General features: G+C 42.8%; 1 protein-coding gene across 5 annotated transcripts in view; it reads right to left on the bottom strand.

The window, feature by feature from the left end:
• Positions 1 to 5,489, bottom strand: part of LOC126353794 (uncharacterized) — a 908,618-nt gene extending 903,129 nt beyond the window's left edge. For 3 of the 5 annotated variants that reach the window (XM_050002886.1, XM_050002889.1, XM_050002890.1), the window contains exon 1: positions 4,202 to 5,473. In XM_050002886.1, the coding sequence (XP_049858843.1) occupies positions 4,202 to 4,273 (72 nt within the window). In that variant the 5' untranslated portion in view covers positions 4,274 to 5,473. Of the gene's footprint in view, positions 1 to 4,201 lie in introns of all 5 variants that reach the window. The other 2 variants (XM_050002888.1, XM_050002887.1) reach the window with 1 other exon arrangement.
• Between the last annotated feature and the right edge of the window lie 17,415 nt (positions 5,490 to 22,904).

Genomic DNA, 22,904 nt, shown 5'->3' on the forward strand with positions numbered 1-22,904 from the left:
CCCCAACATCGTGCAGCCCGCCTCCAGTGGTGTCGCGACAGGCGGGAATGGAGGGACGAATGGAGACGTGTGGTCTTCAGCGATGAGAGTCGCTTCTGCCTTGGTGCCAATGATGGTCGTATGCGTGTTTGGCGCCGTGCAGGTGAGCGCCACAATGAGGACTGCATACGACCGAGGCACACACGGCCAACGCTCGGCATCATGGTGTGGGGAGCGATCTCCTACACTGGCCGTACACCTCTGGTGATCGTCGAGGGGACACTGAATAGTGCACGGTACATCCAAACCGTCATCGAACCCATCGTTCTACCATTCCTAGACTGGCAAGGGAACTTACTGTTCCAACAGGACAATGCACGTCCGCATGTATCCCGTGCCACCCAACGTGCTCTAGAAGGTGTAAGTCAACTACCCTGGCCAGCAAGATCTCCGGATCTGTCCCCCATTGAGCATGTTTGGGACTGGATGAAGCGTCGTCTCACGCGGTCTGCACGTCCAGCACGAACGCTGGTCCAACTGAGGCGCCAGATGGAATTGGCATGGCAAGCCGTTCCACAGGACTACATCCAGCATCTCTACGATCGTCTCCATGGGAGAATAGCAGCCTGCATTGCTGCGAAAGGTGGATAGACACTGTACTAGTGCCGACATTGTGCATGCTCTGTTGCCTGTGTCTATGTGCCTGTGGTTCTGTCAGTGTGATCATGTGATGTATCTGACCCCAGGAATGTGTCAATCAAGTTTCCCCTTCCTGGGACAATGAATTCATGGTGTTCTTATTTCAATTTCCAGGAGTGTATTTACGTATTACCTATTGCACTCCGTCTCTTACCTTTCACTAATTATTAGATTAAATTCTTTTCTGAATGGTCAGCTCCCACCATTCCTTGTCCATTTCGAACGCTAGTATTGTTGGTGGCTGCTGAATTTAGGCCATATCCCCCTGCCCCCCCCCCCCCCCCCAGTCTTGTATTAACTGCCATAGGTAACAAGATATGTATACTCAATAATTACACTTCGTTTGTACAAGTGTAATTTCGATTTATAATAAATTGTGGTGCTTTTAATCCGACTTTCAATGAAAAGTGTTAATCCCATTTATTGAGATATCAAGCATTGCAAGGCTCCCTACTGAAAATGCTCCTCTTAAGATGATAAAATTGATTGTAAATCCAAAGAGTAGTTTTTGTTTGATCGTGGTGAATATTTTTTTATGCTGTCAGATAGACGATCCTTGCGCCAGGCCCTAATCCTTTCTGATGCGCCGACGACTCTTGTATGTGACGATCTGTATGAAATTCAACCTCAGTCCTCTGTTCTAGATAAAAGAAGTCACACTGATAGAGCAGTAGTGAACAGAATCCACGTTATGTAGTGAAAGGGTAGGCCCTGTCATTCGCAATCCCTTTTAATGGGAAAGGCAGCTCTTTTACTTTTAATGGTATCTGTTGTAATTACGTTGTTACGAAATGCGTAAATGCAGTGCTTAATTTCTTAAATTTTAGGTGACAGAACGTACCATACCCCCCCCCCCCCCCCCCTGCAGCGACAAAAATCAGAGGTTTCAGTTTTTCAAATAATTTTCTGTAAGCACAACCATAAAACCAAAAGATTTAATATAAAGAACAGGTGCTACCGTCTGTCTTCTTAGCAGCGTCACTTTGCTCCATTATTCTGCTCGATATAAATCGAAACAAATCCGAAGTCTGACTTCTGAGTGTGACTTCATGCAACGTTGCATTATATTGCTAGGTGAACTTATCTTGCGTATACTACACACAACACACACACACACACACACACACACACACACACACACGCGCGCGCGCACACAAAGTAGCTTGCCCCACGCACCGCGCTCCAATCTAATTGCATCACGTTGGTCGCCCATTGTCACATTCAATGATGCGGGCGCAGCGGAAAATTACAGTTACGTTACGTGTATCGCAATTGTAGCTTTAAATAAAAGACAGACGATGCGTCAAAGTAAATAGGACCTGCTTAAATGTGGAAAGGTAATGTTCCACGTCAAGAAATAATCTTTCGTTTTCATAAGCGTGTATTCAAGAAAACTTAAAGTGAAATGACAATATTCTGACAGTTGCGGTCAGTGGTTCACATTAATGGAACACGCACGTGTTTACCGACCTCCAGTTCGCAGGCATATGTCAGCTATCAGTCAAGCTCATTACAGAAAGGTGTCGTAGACCAGACACGCAAGTGAATCCGTTGCACAACTTCTCGGTTTCAATTAGTCGAGGCATACTCTCATTCACATCAATTTTTCTGTGCGGGTATTAGAACAGATTTGTTGATCAGAAACTTACTGAATCTGCTTCCAGGCTTGTATAAATGCAATCTACGCGAGAAGGGAATTTTTGGATCCAATCAGTCTGTTTTATTCTAAGACCTGCATATTTGACCTAGTACAACTTAGTCTGGGCTTTGTCTTCACGTCATGACTGCGCGCTTGGCGTGATTGAAGCGACTCACTCAAAACAGCTTGACTTTGGTGAACCGGTATTCCTCTGATCAGGTGCCCAAATGCATATTGTACTTAACAGTGAGCTGAGGTCTTAATGTGCACACACGCACCTTGGTCATTTAGAAGTAGTAATAAATGAGAATCAACAACAGCTTGCTCTCTATGTAGACGATATTTTAAAATCGTTAATTAGCTTCGTTTAAGAGTTGCTATTAATGCTGAAATCAATTGTGTGTGGGCAAGTGATCCTCAGAACATTGTGGAAGGCATAAATGTACATCGTGAAGCAGATGTTTTTGCTTGCTCATATAAGGCCTGAAGATAAGAGCTGGATGTTTCAAACGCGTTGAAATGAAATGGCCGTGTGGCTTTGTTGGCCGGGAGGGCCCATTCGGGGGAGTTAGGCCGTCGTATTGCAAGTCCTTTTTAGGTGACACCACTGCGGCGACTTGCGAGTCAATGATGATGGAGGATACACAACACCCAGTCCCCTGCCGGGAATCGAACCCGTGCTCCCTGTTGCCGGTAATGCTACCGCTACGCTACGGAGGCGGATACAGACAAGGGAGTGAAATTAAAGTACCTCACAAGGGAACCTCCCCATCGCACCCCCCCCCCCCCCAGATTTACTTATAAGTTGGCACAGTGGGTAGGCCTTGAAAAACTGAACACAGATCAATCGAGAAAACAGGAAGAAGTTGTGTGGAACTATGGAAAAATAAGCAAAATATACAAACTGACTAGTCCATGTGCAACATGGGAAACATCTAGGATAATCTGAGCTCAGCGCCGTGGTCACGTGGTTAGCGTGAGCAACTGCGGACCGAGATGTCGTTGGTTCAAGTCTTCCCTCAAGTGAAAAGTTTAATTTTTTATTTTCAGTTTATGTGGCAAACTAGTATGTTTTGATCACTTTTTTGAGGGTGATTATCACATCCACAAGAAAACTTAAATCGGACAAGGCAGAAGAATCTTTTCACCCATTCGCCAAGTGTACAAGGTAGGTGTGTCGACAACATATTCCTGTCATGTGACGCACATGCTGTCACCAGTGTCGTATAGAATATATCAGACGTGTTTTCCTGTGGAGGAATCGGTTGACCTGTGACCTTGCGATCAAATGTTTTCGGTTCCCATTGGAGAGGCACGTCCTTTCGTCTACTAATCGCATGGTTTTGCGGTGCGGTCGCAAAACACAGACACTAAACTTATTACAATGATCAGAGACGTCAATGAACGAACGGACTGATCATAACTTTGCGAAAATAAATAAAGTTGTCGCTCGAGGAAAGACTCGAACCAAGGACTTCTTGTCCGGCAACCGCTCACGCTAACCACGGGACGACGGCGCTCCTGGGCTGAGATTATCCTTAATGTTGCCTATCTTGCACATGGACTACTCAGTTTGTGTATTTTGCTTATTTTTCCACAGTTCCACACAACTTCTTCCTTTTTCCTCCATTGATCTGTGTTCAGTTTTTCAAGGCCTATCCACTGTGCCAACTTATAAGTAAACCTGAGGGGGGTGCGCCGGGGAGGTTCCCTAGTCCGTAGTCGGCGATTTGCCTTAAAAAGTTGCAGTGCGACCAGTCTTGTAAGTTACGTCAACATATATAAATAATTTATTTTAAATCGTAAAGTCATGATTACAACATCATGTGAACTATTTCCTCTTCATGTATGGTTGAAGAAATAAATGAGAGCTTTATTACATACCGCCGAGGCAGCCGAGATTAATGCGATCAGCGCCCAGAACGCGTGTAGGAGGACGCCCGTTTCGGCACCCATTTTGGATTTCTTCTGGACGATGCGATGAGCTCGGTAGATCTCGACGACAGTCGCACGGACGAAAGCGAAGCGGCGCACACTGGAATGTTCACTCACGACACGTGTGGAACAGTCTGTCAACGACGTTCGCTCGAGTCAACAGGAAGAACGAGTGCTGCTCGTGTTCAGCCCAGCACAGCCTGTGCGCTTCGCTCGTTCAGGAAGCTCTAGAGGCTAGTGAGCATGAGTTCCTATTGTGATTTGGAGCTCTTTGGCCTGGCAATAACAGAGATTCAGTTGTGCAGAAGACAAGTCGTGCACTGTACCGATCAGAAAGGGTGCACTTTCGCGAGATCTAAACACAGAGTCCCTACTACCCTGTGTGGCCTCGGGTTGTTTTTCCTGTCCAGTGTTGTTTGCCTCTTCCGGACGAAGCTTGTCGTCAGGGACTGTCTGTCCACACTCTACAGCTCACGGCCTCACCGCAGGAGCACTCTCATGGCACGGTTATTTTTGCTGTAGAGATAAAATGTCTCACGCTTCCCTCGCAGTGTGGACTGACGGATACCGCACGTAAATACAGGCCCTCTTCTAATATCAACTTGCACTGGGCTGCTCGAAAAGCTTTCCAGTAACGGCCGAATTTCTAGAAAGATGCAGGTAGTCCAAGACTAATAATCTCCCTAATATGGACTAAGAACAGCTTTGCTTACTCTCTTTGCCTCACCAACAGTATTTCGTACAGGTATTTTATATTCACACCAGTTTGTCAACACTCAATGCAGTATACACTTTTACAAGCGTCAAAGCAATAATACAATGTAAACTTTAGCACTTCCCAATGCAAGCACTACAAGAGAGCGATTTGAAAGCGTTTCAGTCACTATTCTGACTCATTTATTTCAAGGTAAATAGCACCTCTGGAGCGAGAATTATTATGCAGTTACATCTCTGATACTTCTACTCATTGCGGACAATTGCCAAGCACTTATATCTTCTATTCCCCCATTAAATGATCCAATATTACTGTTTTTTTGTTTTTCCAATTAGCAACGTGGTACGCTACTTTACTTGACTGATATGTGGACTGACACTGCGGTGCATACAGAGGTGAACTTTACGGCCTTGCAACAAGACCTGAGGTGTGTTCGTAGGTGGCGACTGGCGGAATTTGTTTTTGGCGCGTACGGGAGTCCCGCGACGAAACAGCGTCCTTCGCGACTGGCGAGCGGCAACTGACGCCCGGAGCGTCGCCAGCACATCGCGACCGAGCGCAGTCTGCGCATGCGTCGACAGCAACAGGTGCCGGCGCGTCTCCCACCTAGGCGCGCCATTTTTAGCAGTCCAGACGCGAGGCTGACGGCGCGATAGCAGGTTGCCCGATTGCTGTTTGTTTACAGCCCCGTCCATCCCATTCCATCAGCGCACGGACGCGCTTACGACGTGCCGTCAACGTGAAGCGAGACATTCACCTCCACTCCGTAGCACGCGGGTCCGAGTTCACTCTGTAACCTCCCAACAGAAAAAATAATTATATCATTCTCATTTAGTGTAGCCTCCCAACAGTTTACTTCTGTAATCTCGCAATAAAAATGTGACTAACCTCTCAATAAAATTGTGGCTCACTTATAATCTTTCAATAACTGATTGTGATTTTAAATTGGTAAACTTTGGACGTCAGCAGTGCTGCGTCATGGCCCTGGAAACTCTTTCTGAATAAATTGAAAAATCTTACCTCAATGAAGTCGCCGGATAACGCTTTTATATCTGCTCCTCTAAGAAATTTTTCTGACACAGCCTAGTGCAATGCTGGCCGCTAGATTTATCATCTATAAAAAGAAACAACTGATTTTTCTTTACGTTAATCGGGATGACCATGGATTGCAGAATTTAGAAAATTCTTTAAATTCAGATGAATGATTGTCAAAAAGTAAATTTTATAAAAAAGATATTATTAAAAGATTTTTTCCAACCTTTACATGGGACTTGATATAACAATTGTACAAATTTAGTTGTAACAAACTACGTATGCGCGCGGCTGCTTTTACCTTATATCACATGGCTCCAGCCACCGCCATCGCTCCCCACGACCGGCCCAGCCAACTTCATACACCAGACTGCTAGCTGCTACCACTACTGCCCACACAGCTCTCTGGTCTGCGATCTATTATAGCTTACATATCGCAGGCAGCACGTGAGCAATCCATCGAAATTACATCTGCTCGAGTGCGCTAGCAATAAATTTCTTAGTCATGGACCTCTTACAACTTTCTGAACACAAAAATGTACATGTACACTGAAACGCACGTCATGTTAGCTATGCGGTGAAAGGCAAAATATTTTTGACGTTTCACACCCCTCTATTAGCCAATATCCATTAGAAGTACTCGTTTAGTTCAAATACACGAATGGTAAAGAAATAGAAAAAACCGAGAAGGAGTCGTTGTGCGACATAAAGACGGTAGGCGTGTTTCCATGTCTGAAAGGTGACTTGTTCAAATGGCTCTAAGCACTATGGGACTTAACGTCTGAGGTCTTCAGTCCCCTAGACTCAGAACTACTTAAACCTAACTAACCTAAGGACATCACACACATCCATGCGAGAGGCAGGATTTGAACCTGCGACCGTAGCAGTAGCGCGGTTCCAGAGTGCAGCGCCCAGAACCGTTCGGCCACAGCGGCCGGCAGGTGACGTGTATTCAAATTTCACGCCACTGTGAGGATGCAAATCAGGTTTGCTTTAAGGGGAGATGGAAGGCAATTTTTATTCCTATTCTGCCAATGCTATTTTACCCTTTGAATAGGTACACTTTCCAAAAGAACTATAAGTGACACAACAATTATATATATATATATATATATATATATATATATATATATATATATATATATATGCATCAATTTACAAGTATAATGGACATAATACCTCTTATGATTTTGAAGAAAAAAAATTATTCTTTCGCTAGTAAAGCTGGTTTATGGTGTGGTTTCCTGTAGTCATGTCCTAGTTCATGAACCACGGGCAACGAATGAGTGGCCAAGTAAGTGGTCCCGACAGTCGGGATACCAGTTGCTTTGGAATAAGTCTGGGCATCTCGGACATATTCTGAGCCGTGGTCACCTTTGTGCTCACACGGAAAAGACTACCAAATCCACCGGTTAGTCCCTCAACCGTTAGGGGTAAAACCCAATGGGACACGGGGCAAGTAAGGCTAGCAACCTGCTTCACTGGTACTTTAAATATGACGCTGGCAACAATCAGAGCAAAATGCCTCGGACCTTTGGAGGTGACGGAGTCCCACCTCTAACTGACAAACCAGGGACTCCTAAGATAGCACTTGGCAAACAAATGGTAATGAGATGGGGAGCTATTAATATCAATGGAGGCTACTCAGGGAAGAAGGTAGAGCTGGCAGAGGCTCCAAGTAAGATGGGGCTGGATGTTTTAGCTGTTAGTGACATTCGGTTAAGGGGTGAGAAAGAAGAGGAAGTGGGAGAATACAAGGTCCACCTGTCAGGAATCAGAGCAGGAATAGCACAATGGGGTGTAGAGCATTACATCAGGAAAGAAATGGAACCCAGCGTAGTTGCAATAAGGTATGTAAACGAACGACTGATGTGGATAGATTTGACAGTGTCTAGCAAGAAAATTAGGATTGTGTCAGTATATTCGCATTGTGAAGGGGCAGATCAAGATAAGATGGATAGTTTTTATGAGGCACTCAGTGGTGTAGTTGTTAGAGTAAAGGACAGGGACAGTGTTCTGCTCATGTGGGATTTTAATGCCAGGATTGGAAATCGAACAGAAGGGTATGAATAAGTTTATGGGTAAATTTGGAGAGGATGTGGAGGCCAACAGGAACGGGAAACAATTCCTGGATTTCTGTGCCAGTATGGGCTTAGTAATCACAGACTCCTTTTTTTAAACATAAGAACATTCACCGGTATACTTGGAAAGGCAGGGGAACCAGATCTGCCACTGACTATATAATAACAGATCAGGAATTCAGGAAGACTGTGAGGGACACACGTGTATTCAGGGGATTCTTTGATGACACTAATCATTATATAATCTGCTAAAGAATGTCTTGGATCAGTAGTGTGTAAAAGTAGGATGAAGCAAACAGCTTGGTGGAATGACACAGTCAAGGAAGCCTGTAAAAGGAAAAAGAAGGCGTATCAAAAATGGCTACATACTAGAGCTCATGTAGACAGAGAAAGTTATGTTGAAGAAAGAAACAAAGCCAAACAGATAATTGCAGCATCCAAGAAGAAATCTTGGGAAGACTTTGGAAACAGGTTGGAGACTATGGGTCAAGCTGCTGGAAAACCATTCTTGAGCGTAATTAGCAGTCTTCGAAAGGGAGGTAAGAAGGAAATGGCAAGTATTTTGGACAGGTCAGGAAAACTGCTGATGAATCCTGTGGGTGCCTTGGGCAGATGGAGGGAATATTTTGAAGAGTTGCTCAATGTAGCTGAAAATACGATCAGTAATGTTTCAGATTTAGAGGTAGAATGGGATAGGAATTATGATGGAAATAGGATCACATTTGAGGAAGTGGAGAAAATGGTCAATAGATTGCAGTGCAATAAAGCAGCTGGGGTGGATGAAATTAAGTCAGAACTCATCAAATACAGTGGAATGTCAGGTCTTAAATGGCTACACAGGAAAATGGAAATGGCCTGGGAGTCGGGACAGGTTCCATCAGACTGGACAAAAGCAGTAATCACACCAATCTTTAAACATGCAAACAGAAAAGATTGTAATAACTACAGAGGTATCTCTTTAATCAGCGTTGTGGGTAAAATCTTCTCAGGTATTATTGAAAGGAAAGTGCGAGTATTAGTTGAGGACCAATTGGATGAAAATCAGTGTGGGTTTAGGCCTCTTAGAGGTTGTCAGGACCAGATCTTTAGCTTACGGCAAATAATGGAGAAGTGTTATGAGTGGAACAGGGAATTGTGTCTATGCTTTATAGATCTAGAAAAGGCGTATGACCGGTTTCCTAGGAGGAAGTTATTGTCTGTTCTACGATATTATGGAATAGGAGGCAAACTTTTGCAAGCAATTAAAGGTCTTTACATGGACAGTCAGGCAGCAGTTAGAGTTGACAGGAAACTGAGTTCATGGTTCAGAGTAGTTTCAGGGGTAAGACAAGGCTGCAACCTGTCTCCACTGTTACTCATATTATTTATGGATCATATGTCGAAAACAATAGACTGGCTGGGTGAGATTAAGATATGTGAACACAAAATAAGCAGTCTTGCATATGCGGATGACTTAGTTGTGATGGCAGATTCGATTGAAAGTTTGCAAAGTAATATTTCAGAGCTAGATCAGAAATGTAAGGACTATGGTATGAAGATTAGCATCTCCAAAACGAAAGTAATGTCAGTGGGAAAGAAATATAAACGGATTGAGTGCCAAATAGGAGGAACAAAGTTAGAACAGGTGGACAGTTTCAAGTACTTAGGATGCATATTCTCACAGGATGGCAACATAGTGAAAGAACTGAAAGCAAGGTGTAGCAAAGCCAACGCAGTGAGCGCTCAACTACGATCTAGTCTCTTTTGCAAGAAGGAAGTCAGTACCAAGACTAAGTTATCTGTGCACCGTTCAATCTTTCGACCAACTTTGTTGTATGGGAGCGAAAGCTGGGTGGATTCAGGTTACCTTATCAACAAGGTTGAGGTTACGGATATGAAAGTAGCTAGGATGATTGCAGGTACTAGTAGATGGGAACAATGGCAGGAGGGTGTCCACAATAAGGAAATCAAAGAAAAACTGGGAATGAACTCTATAGATGTAGCAGTCAGGGTGAACAGGCTTAGATGGTGTGGTCATGTTACACGCATGGGAGAAGCAAGGGCACCCAAGAGACTCATGGGTTCAGCAGTAGAGGGTAGGAGGAGTCGGGGTAGACCAAGGAGAAGGTACCTGGATTCGGTTAAGAATGATTTTGAAGTAATAGGTTTAACATCAGAAGAGGCACCAATGTTAGCACTGAATAGAGGAACATGGAGGAATTTTATAAGGGGGCTATGCTCCAGACTGAACGCTGAAAGGCATAATCGGTCTTTGATGATGCTAGTAAAATTTATCTCTTTTTGTACATTAATTATTATAAAACATTTTCTGATTGTTTGGTGGTTCTCAACTTACTTGTAATAACTTATTACGACCTGCAGTACAAATTGACAAAATTTCATGTTTCTAACCCCATTATTCATCAAATAATGGTACCTGAAAGAAAAAAATGTAATTTTGAGAAAAATCATTTTTCAAATGATATTTTCCCCAGAATTGCAATTTGTTGCAATATACTCTAAAGGAATGTTACAAACACTGCTTACTGTATTCATGCGTAGGTTTTCCTCAGCAGTTTTCACCTCCATTACCAAATTGTCAGCCGGCCCGTGTGACCGAGCGGTTCTAGGCGCTTCAGTCTGGAACCGCGTGAGCGCTACGGTCGCAGGTTCGAACCCTGCCTCGGGCATGGGTGTGTGTGAAGTGCTTAGGTTTAAGTGGTTCTAAGTGCTAGGGGACTGAACTCTTTTATGTTCAATCTTGTGAACTGAAACTGGAGTGAACTGAATTGCTATTCCTTATCTAAACATTTACGGTGGTGTCTGTTTGTTCTATATCGTGTCTCCCTACCACTTTCAAGCAACGACGCTCTGAGCGTGTTTTTTTTTTTTTTTTTTTTTTTTTTTTTTGTGAACCTGGGACCTGTTGCTGGTAAGAGGACGCCAAACCACACATGACATGTAGAATTCAGAAAAGTTCAGTGAGACTAGCGATGATATAACCAAATACTTAATGATCTCAGCGTCAGCTCCACTGCACTCCCTGTAAAAGAATCTCAATACTAACTAAATTTAGTGGAAGAGGTTCAAGGCTTTCCTATTTTTAGTTAGCTGGTAAAATAACGTCGAAAAAGCAGTTAAGTTTACCATTGGAAATTTTATTCTACCTACAAAACATCATTTATAAATTGCACTATTGATAAAAGGAAATGTTTTAATACAGGATGGTAAAAACCAACTGCGTTCAACAAATATGTGAACGAATATTCCCTAAATGGGTTTCCAAGTTCTATAATCGATCGAAGGATGACCTATGCCATATCACATCTATAATCTAGGTTTAAATTAAGTTTCACAAAAGAGAAAACTATCAAAATGGTCTACAGTGACCCTCAATTATCTTTAATAACTTATCTAACTTGTCGTAAATTACAGTGGCTGATGTGGCTTCTCAGTAACTATATAACAGAAAAATCATCGCGTTTCAGATTTTTACTTCAAGTGGCAAACGTGAACACCATGAGCTTTAATTTACGATCGACACTAGTATTACGCAAAAAGGGGGTGTAACAGATGAGACTTCTGCAGTTCTGAGTGAAGCCTTATGCGCTCAAAACTGCGGCATCGCGTGCGTTCATTACCTTGTCAGTGTTTAAGCAGCGTCAGGGCGACAGCGGCCGGCGCACCAGCCATCCAGCTCGCCGTCTCGGAAGCAACTCCTAACTTCTCCTTACTACATTTACCGAGGTTGGTTTAAAAAAAAAAAAACTATCTGGCTGTGTTTTCATCTGATCAATCAGGGTCTCAATGTTAACCTTAAGCTCCGCCTACAAAAATTCTGTCTATCCAATGAGAAACGTTATACTTTTCGTGGTGGGGCAATGTTTTTAAAGTTTGCAACGTAACAGAGAGGCTAAAAAGTCTCACGCTAAAACCTGCAGCTGGTGTGGTCCTTTTAGCGTTATCGTAAGATCTATACTGTTCTTCTGGAGGGCTCTATCTTTTAACATGGGCTGTTGGTGGTCCTTGACGTACCTGAGACACGAAAAAGTCTCACGCTAAAACTTGCGGGTGGTAGTGGCCCTTTTTGTGTTATCGTAAGATCTATACTGATTTTCTGGAGGGCTCTAGCTTTTAACATGGGCTGGGGGGTGGTCCTTGATGTACCTGAGACGCGAAAAAGTCTCACGCTAAAACGTGCGGGTGGTAGTCTTAGAGGTAGGCTGGCGACGTGGGTGTCCAGTCTGTCCCTTATCGTAGGGCCTTCTAGCTTAACACGGTTCTGCTCTCGGCTTCTGTCCTCGTTTCTCCCAACGGAACTGCGTCTGCCTCACGGTGGGAAGGTACGACATGCATTTAGGCATTCTTGTGTTAGTCTGTGGTATTCCAGTTGGTCACTCGTTACTCGTATTACTTTGGTTAATTTAATGTCACGATTTATTCGGAGCTATGAGACATACTACTGGATTTGCTTATCATGTCAGGGTTTTCATGGAAGGTGTTGGATTTGCCTGACACCTTACACTTATAACCTGTGTATCTGTGTTGATGTTCTGAACAATGCAAGTGGTGTAATTACAGAAACGCCAACTAATAAAATGAATATCCAAAACTGAAACTGTACAACTGTATTTTTAATTAACTTTACCAAATTGACTGGAAAACGTAACTGTACATTAAATGACCTGTTCTGTGAAATTCTGTCGTGCAGTACATTGAAGTGCTACAATGCGTGACGTCACAATACGTGACTTGCACTTCCAGCACTAAAAGTTAACAAAATGAAAATGTAATTGTCGTGTGACTTGTGCATCCCGTCGGGTAGACCGCTCGCCTGGTGCAAGTCTTTCGATTTGACGCCACTTCGGCGACTTGCGTGTCGATGGGGATGAAATGATGATGATTAGAACAACACAACACCCTGTCCCTGAGTGGAGAAAATCTCCGACCCAGCCGGGAATAGAACCAGTGTCCTTAGGATTGACATCTGTCGCGCTGACCATTCTTTTTTTTTTTGCATTTTGTTCGTTATTGGTCGTTGTGTTTGGTCGTTGCGGTCGTCGCAAGACACCCTGTTCAAGTTCGGTGGTTGATCCTTCCACTCAGTTTTTTATTACAGAGGCCAACCAGCTCTCTGGCCGAACAAGCTGAGCTACCGTGCCGGCATACTCAGCTACCGGTGACGGACAGCTAACCAAATAAAAATGGTACATGAATTTATCAATCGAAGTTTGAAAAAAATAAATAGCCAAAACTGTTTCTACTAAAATAGCCTGTGATTTTAGATGCGTAAACTGACGAAATAAATTTCCAAATGCTGAGTAATGCACTCCCATATATAACACTGCATTGTGAAAATAAACTGCCGGCTTAAGAAACGTAATCCGAACTGAACCTAACATAAACCGAATGTGATAATAATTTGAAAAACAACACCTAACTCCGAATGATCTTATTATGTTCTAATTGTTCTGTAGCTGGCCCTACCAAATTTTTACAGCTGCCTGTCACAACGGAAACTCGTTCCTGCTCGAAATAAAGAACATAAAATAAGCAGTGCATCAGCAGGCAAGGTAAACAGGAAGGAAGAATCCCTGCGCAATGCAGTGCAAAGATGTGTAACTATTCTAAACAGATTATTCTTCATCTTTTAACAAACCGTGTTTCGCTCTGTACAGTGCGGCGACACATCTAATCAGAAAATACGAAATTTTTTTGTGAGAAGACGGTGATGGAATTTGAATTTGCAAAATAATTAAATGGAAACAAAACTTTGAGAAAGGCCCAACAGTTACAATCATATGTTACAACAAATTTTACTTTGTCATGTGATTAATTTCTTAAAATGTTAAAGGAGAGATAAAATATGTAACCTATGACTGCAAACCACATCAATTGATAGCTTCACTTACGTCTGAACAATAAAGCTGACTAACGAAAACCAATAAAGACAAATTCCATTAAACCCTCCGTTATTCAAACACATCACTATGGGCAAGCATGAACTGCAGCAGCAACGTTACCTCATAAATCTTCACTTGTCCAATTACTCTTTACCAAATCGTAATTCACAATTCATACTTCTCCTTATCTTCATCTCTGTGCTCTACAAATTATTTCCATTCCCTCAATAGCATAGCCGACACCCGACTCTCTCGTTAGCTTCCAATCGGAAAGCGCTATGTTTTTACGGAGTTCGTGTGAAAACAGCTAATTTTTGCTTGCTGTCTGTAGCACTGCCGCTTCTTTGAAAATTTGCCTACTTATGTGTGAAAAACGTTTCCTCTGAATATTATATTTATATGCGATGATTGTACCTGTTTATAAAAATTATGTTTCGTGTTTATTTCGTGTTGCTGTTTTAAATAGTGAAATCAGACAACTAAGCGTGTAAGAAGTGAAATGTGAAGCTTCTAGAATAGTTTCTACCATGAATGTTTGGTATCCTTTACTTTTGAACGTTAGCGCAGTGGTAAAAATAAGCCCTGTGTCATGAATGCTATCATTTCCGCCAAATAAATTATGTGAAGTGCAATTATTTACACAAAGTGTGAACGCATATTTGGAAAATTGGTATTTTTCGTAGTAATGTTTGATACTATCACACATAGCATACCTACTGTACTTTGATGCATTTGTTGTATCAGACATTTTTACATTTTGATTCAGATGTTTGGTTAAAAAATTATTCTGTTGTGAAATGTGGGCTCTAGCCACGTAAACTAGACCTCCTGAAGTTCGTTAAACTAAGCCCCTTACTTCTTCCCGTTCAGAGTCTTCCGGTATTAGTGTACGCTCTTATTCCCTTGGAATCCTCTTGCTGATTCCAAGAGGTTAATAGGGAGGGTTGATCAAAGAAAGTGGAGCTTGTCTAAAATGACTAAAGCTATTGATGTATTTCAAAAAAAGGTGAGTTCGAAGAAGGCCGGTACCAGAAAGAACTCTTATAAGGATGTCTGACACTAAGTACATTACACCTGAGGAAGCACCAAAAACAAAAGAAAACACACCGACACTTGGAAGCGTAAATATCTTAAAGGGCAGCTAGTTTAGTGTTGTCTTGATGTGGAAGCCTCTTCCTTCATACCTACTGGCGAGATAAATAACAATGAATACCCTTTCAAAGACAAAATTTCCGGAAAAATAAGGATGGGGGAACGGGATGTTCTTAAATGTCATAAAACTGAACTGTTAGAAATAAATCCTATGGGAACTTCCAACAGCATGGCCCTTGGGTTCATGAAAGAAAACACACAGGCATTCTACAACTTTCTAGAAGACGTTATGTGTACCTACTTTGAAATTAGATAATGTTTTCTCCGATTTAATATCTTCTTCTAATTCTGTTTAGTGTTATTTTGATTATTTGTATATGGGATCCAATTTGGCAGCCATTTTTGGAAATCGCTAAGCGTAAAGTTTTTCAAAATATATTTTCAATAACAGCTTTTCGTTTATTTCCTATTACTAAACTGAAAATGGTACATAACATTATAAAGTAAATATTACATGATTTTAACACAGTGTTAACTGTTTTCTATTTTTTTAAAACAAAAAGGGAAATGGAAGTCCGCTTTTAGGCACTTCCCTCTCCAAATGTCATTGCTGCTCGTTCACTCTCAGCAGTATAAGCTGCAGTCTTATGCCGCTGTCTAACCGCACCAATGGAAATAGGTAACAAGCAAGAATGAAAATATCTTTGCTGGTCTCAGAAAAGTCAAAAACACGAAGACGGAAAAAAGGTAGCACACAATAAGCTGTGAACCTGTGACCCTACACACGATAATATGAAGCTTCTAACCACACGTCCAGACGGAATGTCGGATACGAAGGAATAAATTTATTGTTTATCTTAAGAGTGCCTGATGACTTTTTCCGTTGACGTTTCTTTATCTGGCAATTATAAGAAATCCTACCAAGGGTGACGACATTTTTATGATAAATCTTCAATGAGCTAAAAACAACTTTAGTAAGAGAACGAATATAAACCTGCACGCGAGTGAAACATAGCGCTTTTCGATTGGCCTTCCAGGTCTGACGTTTCGTTGGTCATGTGGTTAGAGATGGCAACATCTGATGGTAACAGCGCAAACCACTGTAACGTTTCCGTTCTCGTGAATGCCAACAGCAACGAAAATACTACTGACACACAAAGATCACAGTGCTTGTACTCAGTACCTCTGTGGCGTAACAAATCGACTATCTAAAACTACAGTTTGAAAAATGCTCAGAATACAAATATGAAACATGACACATCCAGTGAAAATACAAAGCTCATATCACTTTCCTTGAACACCAAAAGCCGCGCGGGATTAGCCGAGCGGTCTCAGTCGCTCCGGTAATGGACTGTGCGGCTGGTCCCGAAGGAGGTTCGAGTCCTCCCTCGGGCATGGATGTGTGTGTTTGTCCTTAGGATAATTTAGGTTAAGTAGTGTGTAAGCTTAGGAACTGATGACCTTAGCAGTTAAGTCCCATAAGATTTCACACACATTTGAACTTTTTTTTTGAACACCAAAAATAAACTAGTAATCTTACGAAGGAGAGAAATCACCTTGCTTCTTACGAACAACTACGAAGCTGATTTGTTCGTGTGTTCTGGAAAAGAGAGATACTGACACACACTCGTCTCGATTAGTGGTGAGACACGTACCGTAGCTTGTGGTACTATGTTTTGTGCGCTAGTAAAAATACTGAGTTTCTTTCGTTAACGAACAGAGTGGTTTAGCCAAAAACTTGTTTCGTTCAATAGCTTCAGCTGGAACTATGATAAAGAACCCTCTTTACAGCGGGAAACAGAACATCTTATGAACCCTGCCGACACGTATAGTTCAGCTGCTCCAGGATGAATTACATTATACTTCGCTTCAGGCCGGACTGGGGTTCTAAGGGAACTCACGGTGGTACGTGACTAAATACCAACAGACAAAAGCCGCGACATTGCAATTTGTACTGAAGTGGTGGGTGTTAGGTTGGTGCCTATCTTGTCTTATCCCCGTTCTTATTTCCTTATTAATTATTAGGCAATACCCCTATATGATTCTGTGTTCACAATCCAGTGCTCACCTGACGAGAACTCCACCACACTTCAGTAATTCAGACGATACCTAAAGTCAGTCTATACAGTTCCCTTCTTAAATTATCAACCGGTAACATCTGTATCTGAAAAAATGATCTGACGTTTCACATTCTGACGCATAGAATGACAAGTTTGTTATTCCTAATGACGACATCCTCTGGAGTAGTCTCAGACCGAAGATTCAAATGGGGGTCTTTTTAACTTTCCGAATATTTTACTTAAGGGAATGCCATCAACATTACGCCATCCAGGAGAGCTGCATGCCGTTAAAAATAAATAAAAGCTGTAGCCTCTTCTTCCTCTCAGCCAATCACAGCAGCAGCGCAGCAAGACCATGTTGGCTGGTGTTACAAGGCCTGATCAGTCAACCGTCTGCAGTGTTACCCCTGCGGCTACTGAAAAGACTGTGCCCTATTCCGGAACCACAACTTTTTCAGCCCTCTCCATAGATATTCCTTCGCTGTGGCAGCATCTACAGTGCAGCTATCTTTATCACTGACAAGGAATCCCTTGAGTGGTGAGGTTGCAAGTTCAATCTTTAGTCAGGCTCATTTGAAAGTGTTTTTCTAACGATGATGACAGGACAAACATTAGCTCCTTATGACTCACCATGTGCATCCATCAGCAGGAGCGCAGAAAATGAGTGTCCGCGAGGTGCAGAGATGGACCGTACGTGATGTATGTACTATACTTCGCAAACTGGGCATTGTCGACATTCAAGAGATGCTCAAAGCAAACCATTAGCCTGCGCCATGAACATCGAATGAAAAACGCCGTGCCACAGTGATCACAAAGGTTTCTACCATCAAGATCGAAGGCGAACTCCTTGGGTGTTACAAACCGTACAGGACGTTCGGCTAGGTGTCCACTCTGCATATAGAATCATACTGGTGTAACGGGGTGACGAGGATTGATGGAATGTGATGGCATGCAACAAAGTGTGAAACAGTCTGTCGTGGAGCTTTTCAGGAAACTGGCTATCCTTTAAGGCATTAACAGCATATAGTGTGGTAATATGTTTTATACTAAAAAGTAGACTTTCACGGCCGGAAATATCATGTCCATCATTCCCTACTGACTGTAGCGAGCCAGTGGGTGTGTTGGACCTTCTATCGACCTACGGACCCCCTTGAAGATGTCTCCCGCAGTCGGAGACGAAACGTTGGGAATTGAGACCACGGCATAACAGCCCGGATAATTATAATGGACATGGTAATATGTTTTACAGGCACGGAAAAAACAAACATCCAGAGGCTGAATTTGTCGAGTGCTTCCATGTGGTTGTTGTTATTGTTGTGGTCTTCAGTCCAGAGACTCGAGCTCTCCATACTAGTCTATCCTGTGCAAGCTTCTTCCAGCCTATATCCTTCTGAAGATGCTGAGGGTATTCATCTCTTGGTCTCTCTCTACCATTTTTACGCTCCACACTGCCCTCCACTACTAAGTTGGTGATCCCTTGATGTCCTACCAACCGATCCCTTCTTCTAGTCAAGTTGTGCCACAAACTCCTCTTCTCCCCAATTCTATTCAATACCTCGTCATTAGTAATGAGATTTGCCCATCTAATCTTCAGCATTCTTCTGTAACAACCCATTTCGAAAGCTTCTATTCTCTTCTTGTCTAAACTATTTACAGTCCACGTTTCACTTCCGTACATGGCTACACTCCATACGAGAAAATACTCCCTGACACTTAAACCTATACTCGATGTTAACAAATTTTTCTTCACCAGAAACGCTTTCCTTGCCATTGCCAGTCTACATTTTATATCCTCTCTACTTCGACCATTTGGTCCCCAAATAGCAAAACTCATTTACTACTTTAAGTGTCTCATTTCCTAATCTGATTCCCTCAGCATCACCCGATTTAATTCGACTACATTCCATTATCCTCGTTTTGCTTTTATTGATGTTCATCTTATATCCACCTTTCAAGACACTGTCCATTTCGTTCAACTGCCCTTCCAAGTCCTTTGCTGTCTCCGACAGAATTACAATGTCATCGGCGAACCGCAAAGTTTTTATTTCTTTTCCATGGATTTTAATTCCTACTCCGATTTTTTTCCTTTATTGCTTGCTCAATATACAGATTGAATAACATCAGGGATAAGCTACAACAATGTCTCACTCCCTTGCCAACCACTGCTTCCCTTTCACACCCATCGACTCTTATAACGGCCATCTGGTTTCTGTACAAATTGTAAATAGCCTTTCGCTCGCTGTGTTTTACCCCTGTACCTTCAGAATTTGAAAGAATGTATTCCAGTCAACATTGTAAAACGTTTTCTCTAGATCTACAAATGCTAGAAACGTAGGTTTGCGTTTCCTTTATCTATTTTCTATGATAAGTCGTACGGTCTGTATTGCCTCACGTGTTCCAGTATTTCTACGTAATCCAAACTGATCCTCGGCGAGGTCGGCTTCTACCAATTTTCATTCGTCTGTAAAGAATTCGTGTTAGTATTTTGCAGCCGTGACTTATTAAACTGATAGTTCGGTAATTTTCACATCTGTCCACACCTGCTTTCTTTGGTATTGAAATTATTATATTCTACTTGAAGTCTGAGGGTATTTCGCCTGTCTCATACATCTTGCTCACCAGATGGTAGAGTTTTGTCAGGACTGGCTCTGCCAAGGCTGTCAGCAGTTCTGATGGAATGTTGTCTACTCTATTGCAGGGGCCTTGTTTGGACTCAGGTCTTTCAGTGCTCTGTCAAACTCTTCACGCAGTATCATATCTCCCATTTCATCTTCATCTACATCCTCTTCCATTTCCATTATATTGTCCTCAAGTACATCGCCCTTGTGTAGACCCCCTATATATATTCCTTCCACCTTCCTGCTTTCCCTTCTTTGCTTACAACTGGGTTTCCATCTGAGCTTTGATATTTATACAAGTGGTTCTCTTTTCTCCAAAGGTCTCTTTAATTTTCCTGTAGGCAGTATCTATCTTACCCCTAGTGAGATATGCCTGTACATCCTTACATTTGTCGTCGAATCATCCCTGCTTAGCCATTTTGCACTTCTTGTCGATCTCATTTTTTAGATGTTTGTATTCTTTTGCCTGTTTCATTTACTGCATTTTTATATTTTCTCCTTTCATCAATTAAATTCAATATATTTTCTGTTACCTAAGGATTTCTAGTAGCCATCGTCTTTTTACCTACTTGATCCTCTGCTGCCTTCACTATTTCATCCTCCAAAGCTACCCATTCTTCTTCTACTGTATTTCTTTCCCCCATTCCTGCCAATCGTTCTCTAATGCTTTCCCTGAAACCAGGTGGTATCAACGGCAATGTCACATAATTTTCAGCAGCCTTAGTTTGCTCTACAGGAGTATAACTTTTATAGGCAGACCAGGAATCATGCAAAAGCGTCATTTTGACCAGCTATTAGATAAATGCAGTGCTCATACCATAACTGTAGTTACCTTATGCAGATTTCCCCACTGTGGCTTGCTGTGTCGTAAATATTCCCTACTGCCCTTGTAAAATAGAGCACACGAGAAAGAATCGTAGGGGGCAGAGTATCATCAGGTTCTAGCAGCACAATAAATAACCTTCCAGCTAATTTACCATCGATAGTATTAGTTGACATAATTGTATTTAATGAACGATGGAGTAAGTTAGTTTACCTCGTATACAAATTTTCGGGCCGATTTCGCACATTGCTACGCGTCATCAAGTTGGCGTTTTGTATGAAATTTCGTTATTTTACGTCTTCCAGTTCTGTAGCACAGTTTGACGTTATGCAGCTATCCACTGCTTCCCTTGAATTCATTGCAATCTGCGTGGCGTGCAATTTGATGCGCATAACGGAGTAGGTGACTATCCTGCACGTCGTGTAAATTGTATCGAGCATCCTTGAAACGCGCCAACACCAGTTTCTGTAAAAGTGCGCCTTGTCTATCCTTAAATATCTGTAGTTTTTCTTATGCGCTAGAAATTTATATTGCTGCGGAATTATGCACTTTTTTTTTACTATGTTGCAGATCATCGTCCATGCACCCAATTACACTACTGGCCATTACAATTGCTGCACCAAGAAGAAATGCAGATGATAAACGGGTATTCGTTGGACAAATATATTATACTAGAACTGACATGTCATTACATTTTCACGCAATTTGGGTGAATAGATCCTGAGAAATCAGTACCCAGAACAACCACCTCTGGCCGTAATTACGACCTTGATACGCCTGGGCATTGAGTCAAACATAGCTTGGATGGCGTGTACAGTTACAGCTGCCCATGCAGCTTAACACGGTACCGCACTCCATCGAAAGTAGTGATTGGCGTATTGTGACGAGCCAGTTGCTCGGCCACCATTGACCAGACGTTTTCAATTGGTGAGAGATCTGGAAAATGAGCTGCCCAGGGCAGCAGTCGAACATTTTCTGTATCCAGAAAGGCCCGTACAGGACCTGCAACATGCGGTCGTGCATTATCTTGCTGAAATGTAGGATTTCGCAGGGATCGAATGAAGGGTAGAGTCACGGGTCGTAACACATCTGAAATATAACGTCCACTGTTCAAAGTGCCGTGAATGCGAACAAGAGATGACCGAAACGTGCAACCAGTGGCACCCACCCCATACCATCAAGCCGGGTGATACGCCAGTATGGCGATGACGAATACACGCTTCCAATGTGCGCTCACCGCGATGTCGCCAAACACGGCTGCGACCATCATGATGCTGTAAACAGAACCTGGATTCGTCCGAAAAAATGAAGTTCTGCCATTCGCTCGTCCAGGTTCGTCGTTGAGTACACCATCGCAGGCACTCCTGTCTCTGATGCAGCGTCCAGGGTAACCGCAGCCATGGTCTCCGAGCTGATAGTCCATGCTGCTGAAAACGTCTTCGAACTGTTCGTGCAGATGGTTGTTGTATTGCAAACGTCCCCATCTGTTGACTCAAGGAACGAGACGTGGCTGCACGATACGTTACAGCCATGCGGATAAGATGCCTGTCAGCTCGACCGCCAGTGATACGAGGCCGTTGGGATCCATCACGGCGTTCCGTATTACCCTCCTGAATCCACCGATTCCATATTCTGCTAACAGTCACTGGGTCTCGACCAATGCGAGCAGCAATGTCGCGATACGATAAACCGCAATCGCGATAGGCTACAGTCCGACCTTTATCAAAGTCGGAAACGTGATGGTTCGCATTTCTCCTCCTTACAAAAGGCATCATAACAACGTTTCACCAGGAAACGCTGGTCACCTGCTGTTTGTGTATGAGAAATCGGTTGGAAACTTTCCTCATGTCAGCATGTTGTAGGTGTCGCCACTGGCGCCAACCTTGTGTGAATGCTCTGAAAAGCTAATCATTTGCATATCACAGCATCTTCTTCCTGTCGGATAAATTTCGCGACTGTAGCACGTCATCTTCGTAGTGTAGCAATTTTAATGGCGAGTAGTGTAGTTCTACTGGGTGGCGGCACTATACATAGCATTCAAAACGGCTTCTGTAACGGAGGTACGTACCGAGCAGAGAGGTCTCAGTGACTTTCTTTTTGCGGAAAGCCAGAGTGCCGCAGAACAGGCGCTTACAGAATGTCTATGGAGACCTGGCAGTGAACAAAAGCACGGTGAGTCATCAGGCAAGGCGTCTGTCATCATCGCAACAAGGTTGCGCAAACCGCTCCGATCTTCCGTGCGCCGCCCGCCCGCACAAAGCTGTGACTCGCCCATTGTTAGAACGTTTGGACACTCTCATACGATGTGATCGACGGCTCCTACCAAACACCTCACTGCTCAATTGGACG

This window comes from Schistocerca gregaria, chromosome 3 (genome assembly GCF_023897955.1).
Source record: "Schistocerca gregaria isolate iqSchGreg1 chromosome 3, iqSchGreg1.2, whole genome shotgun sequence".
Classification (NCBI taxonomy): Eukaryota; Metazoa; Arthropoda; class Insecta; order Orthoptera; family Acrididae; genus Schistocerca; species Schistocerca gregaria.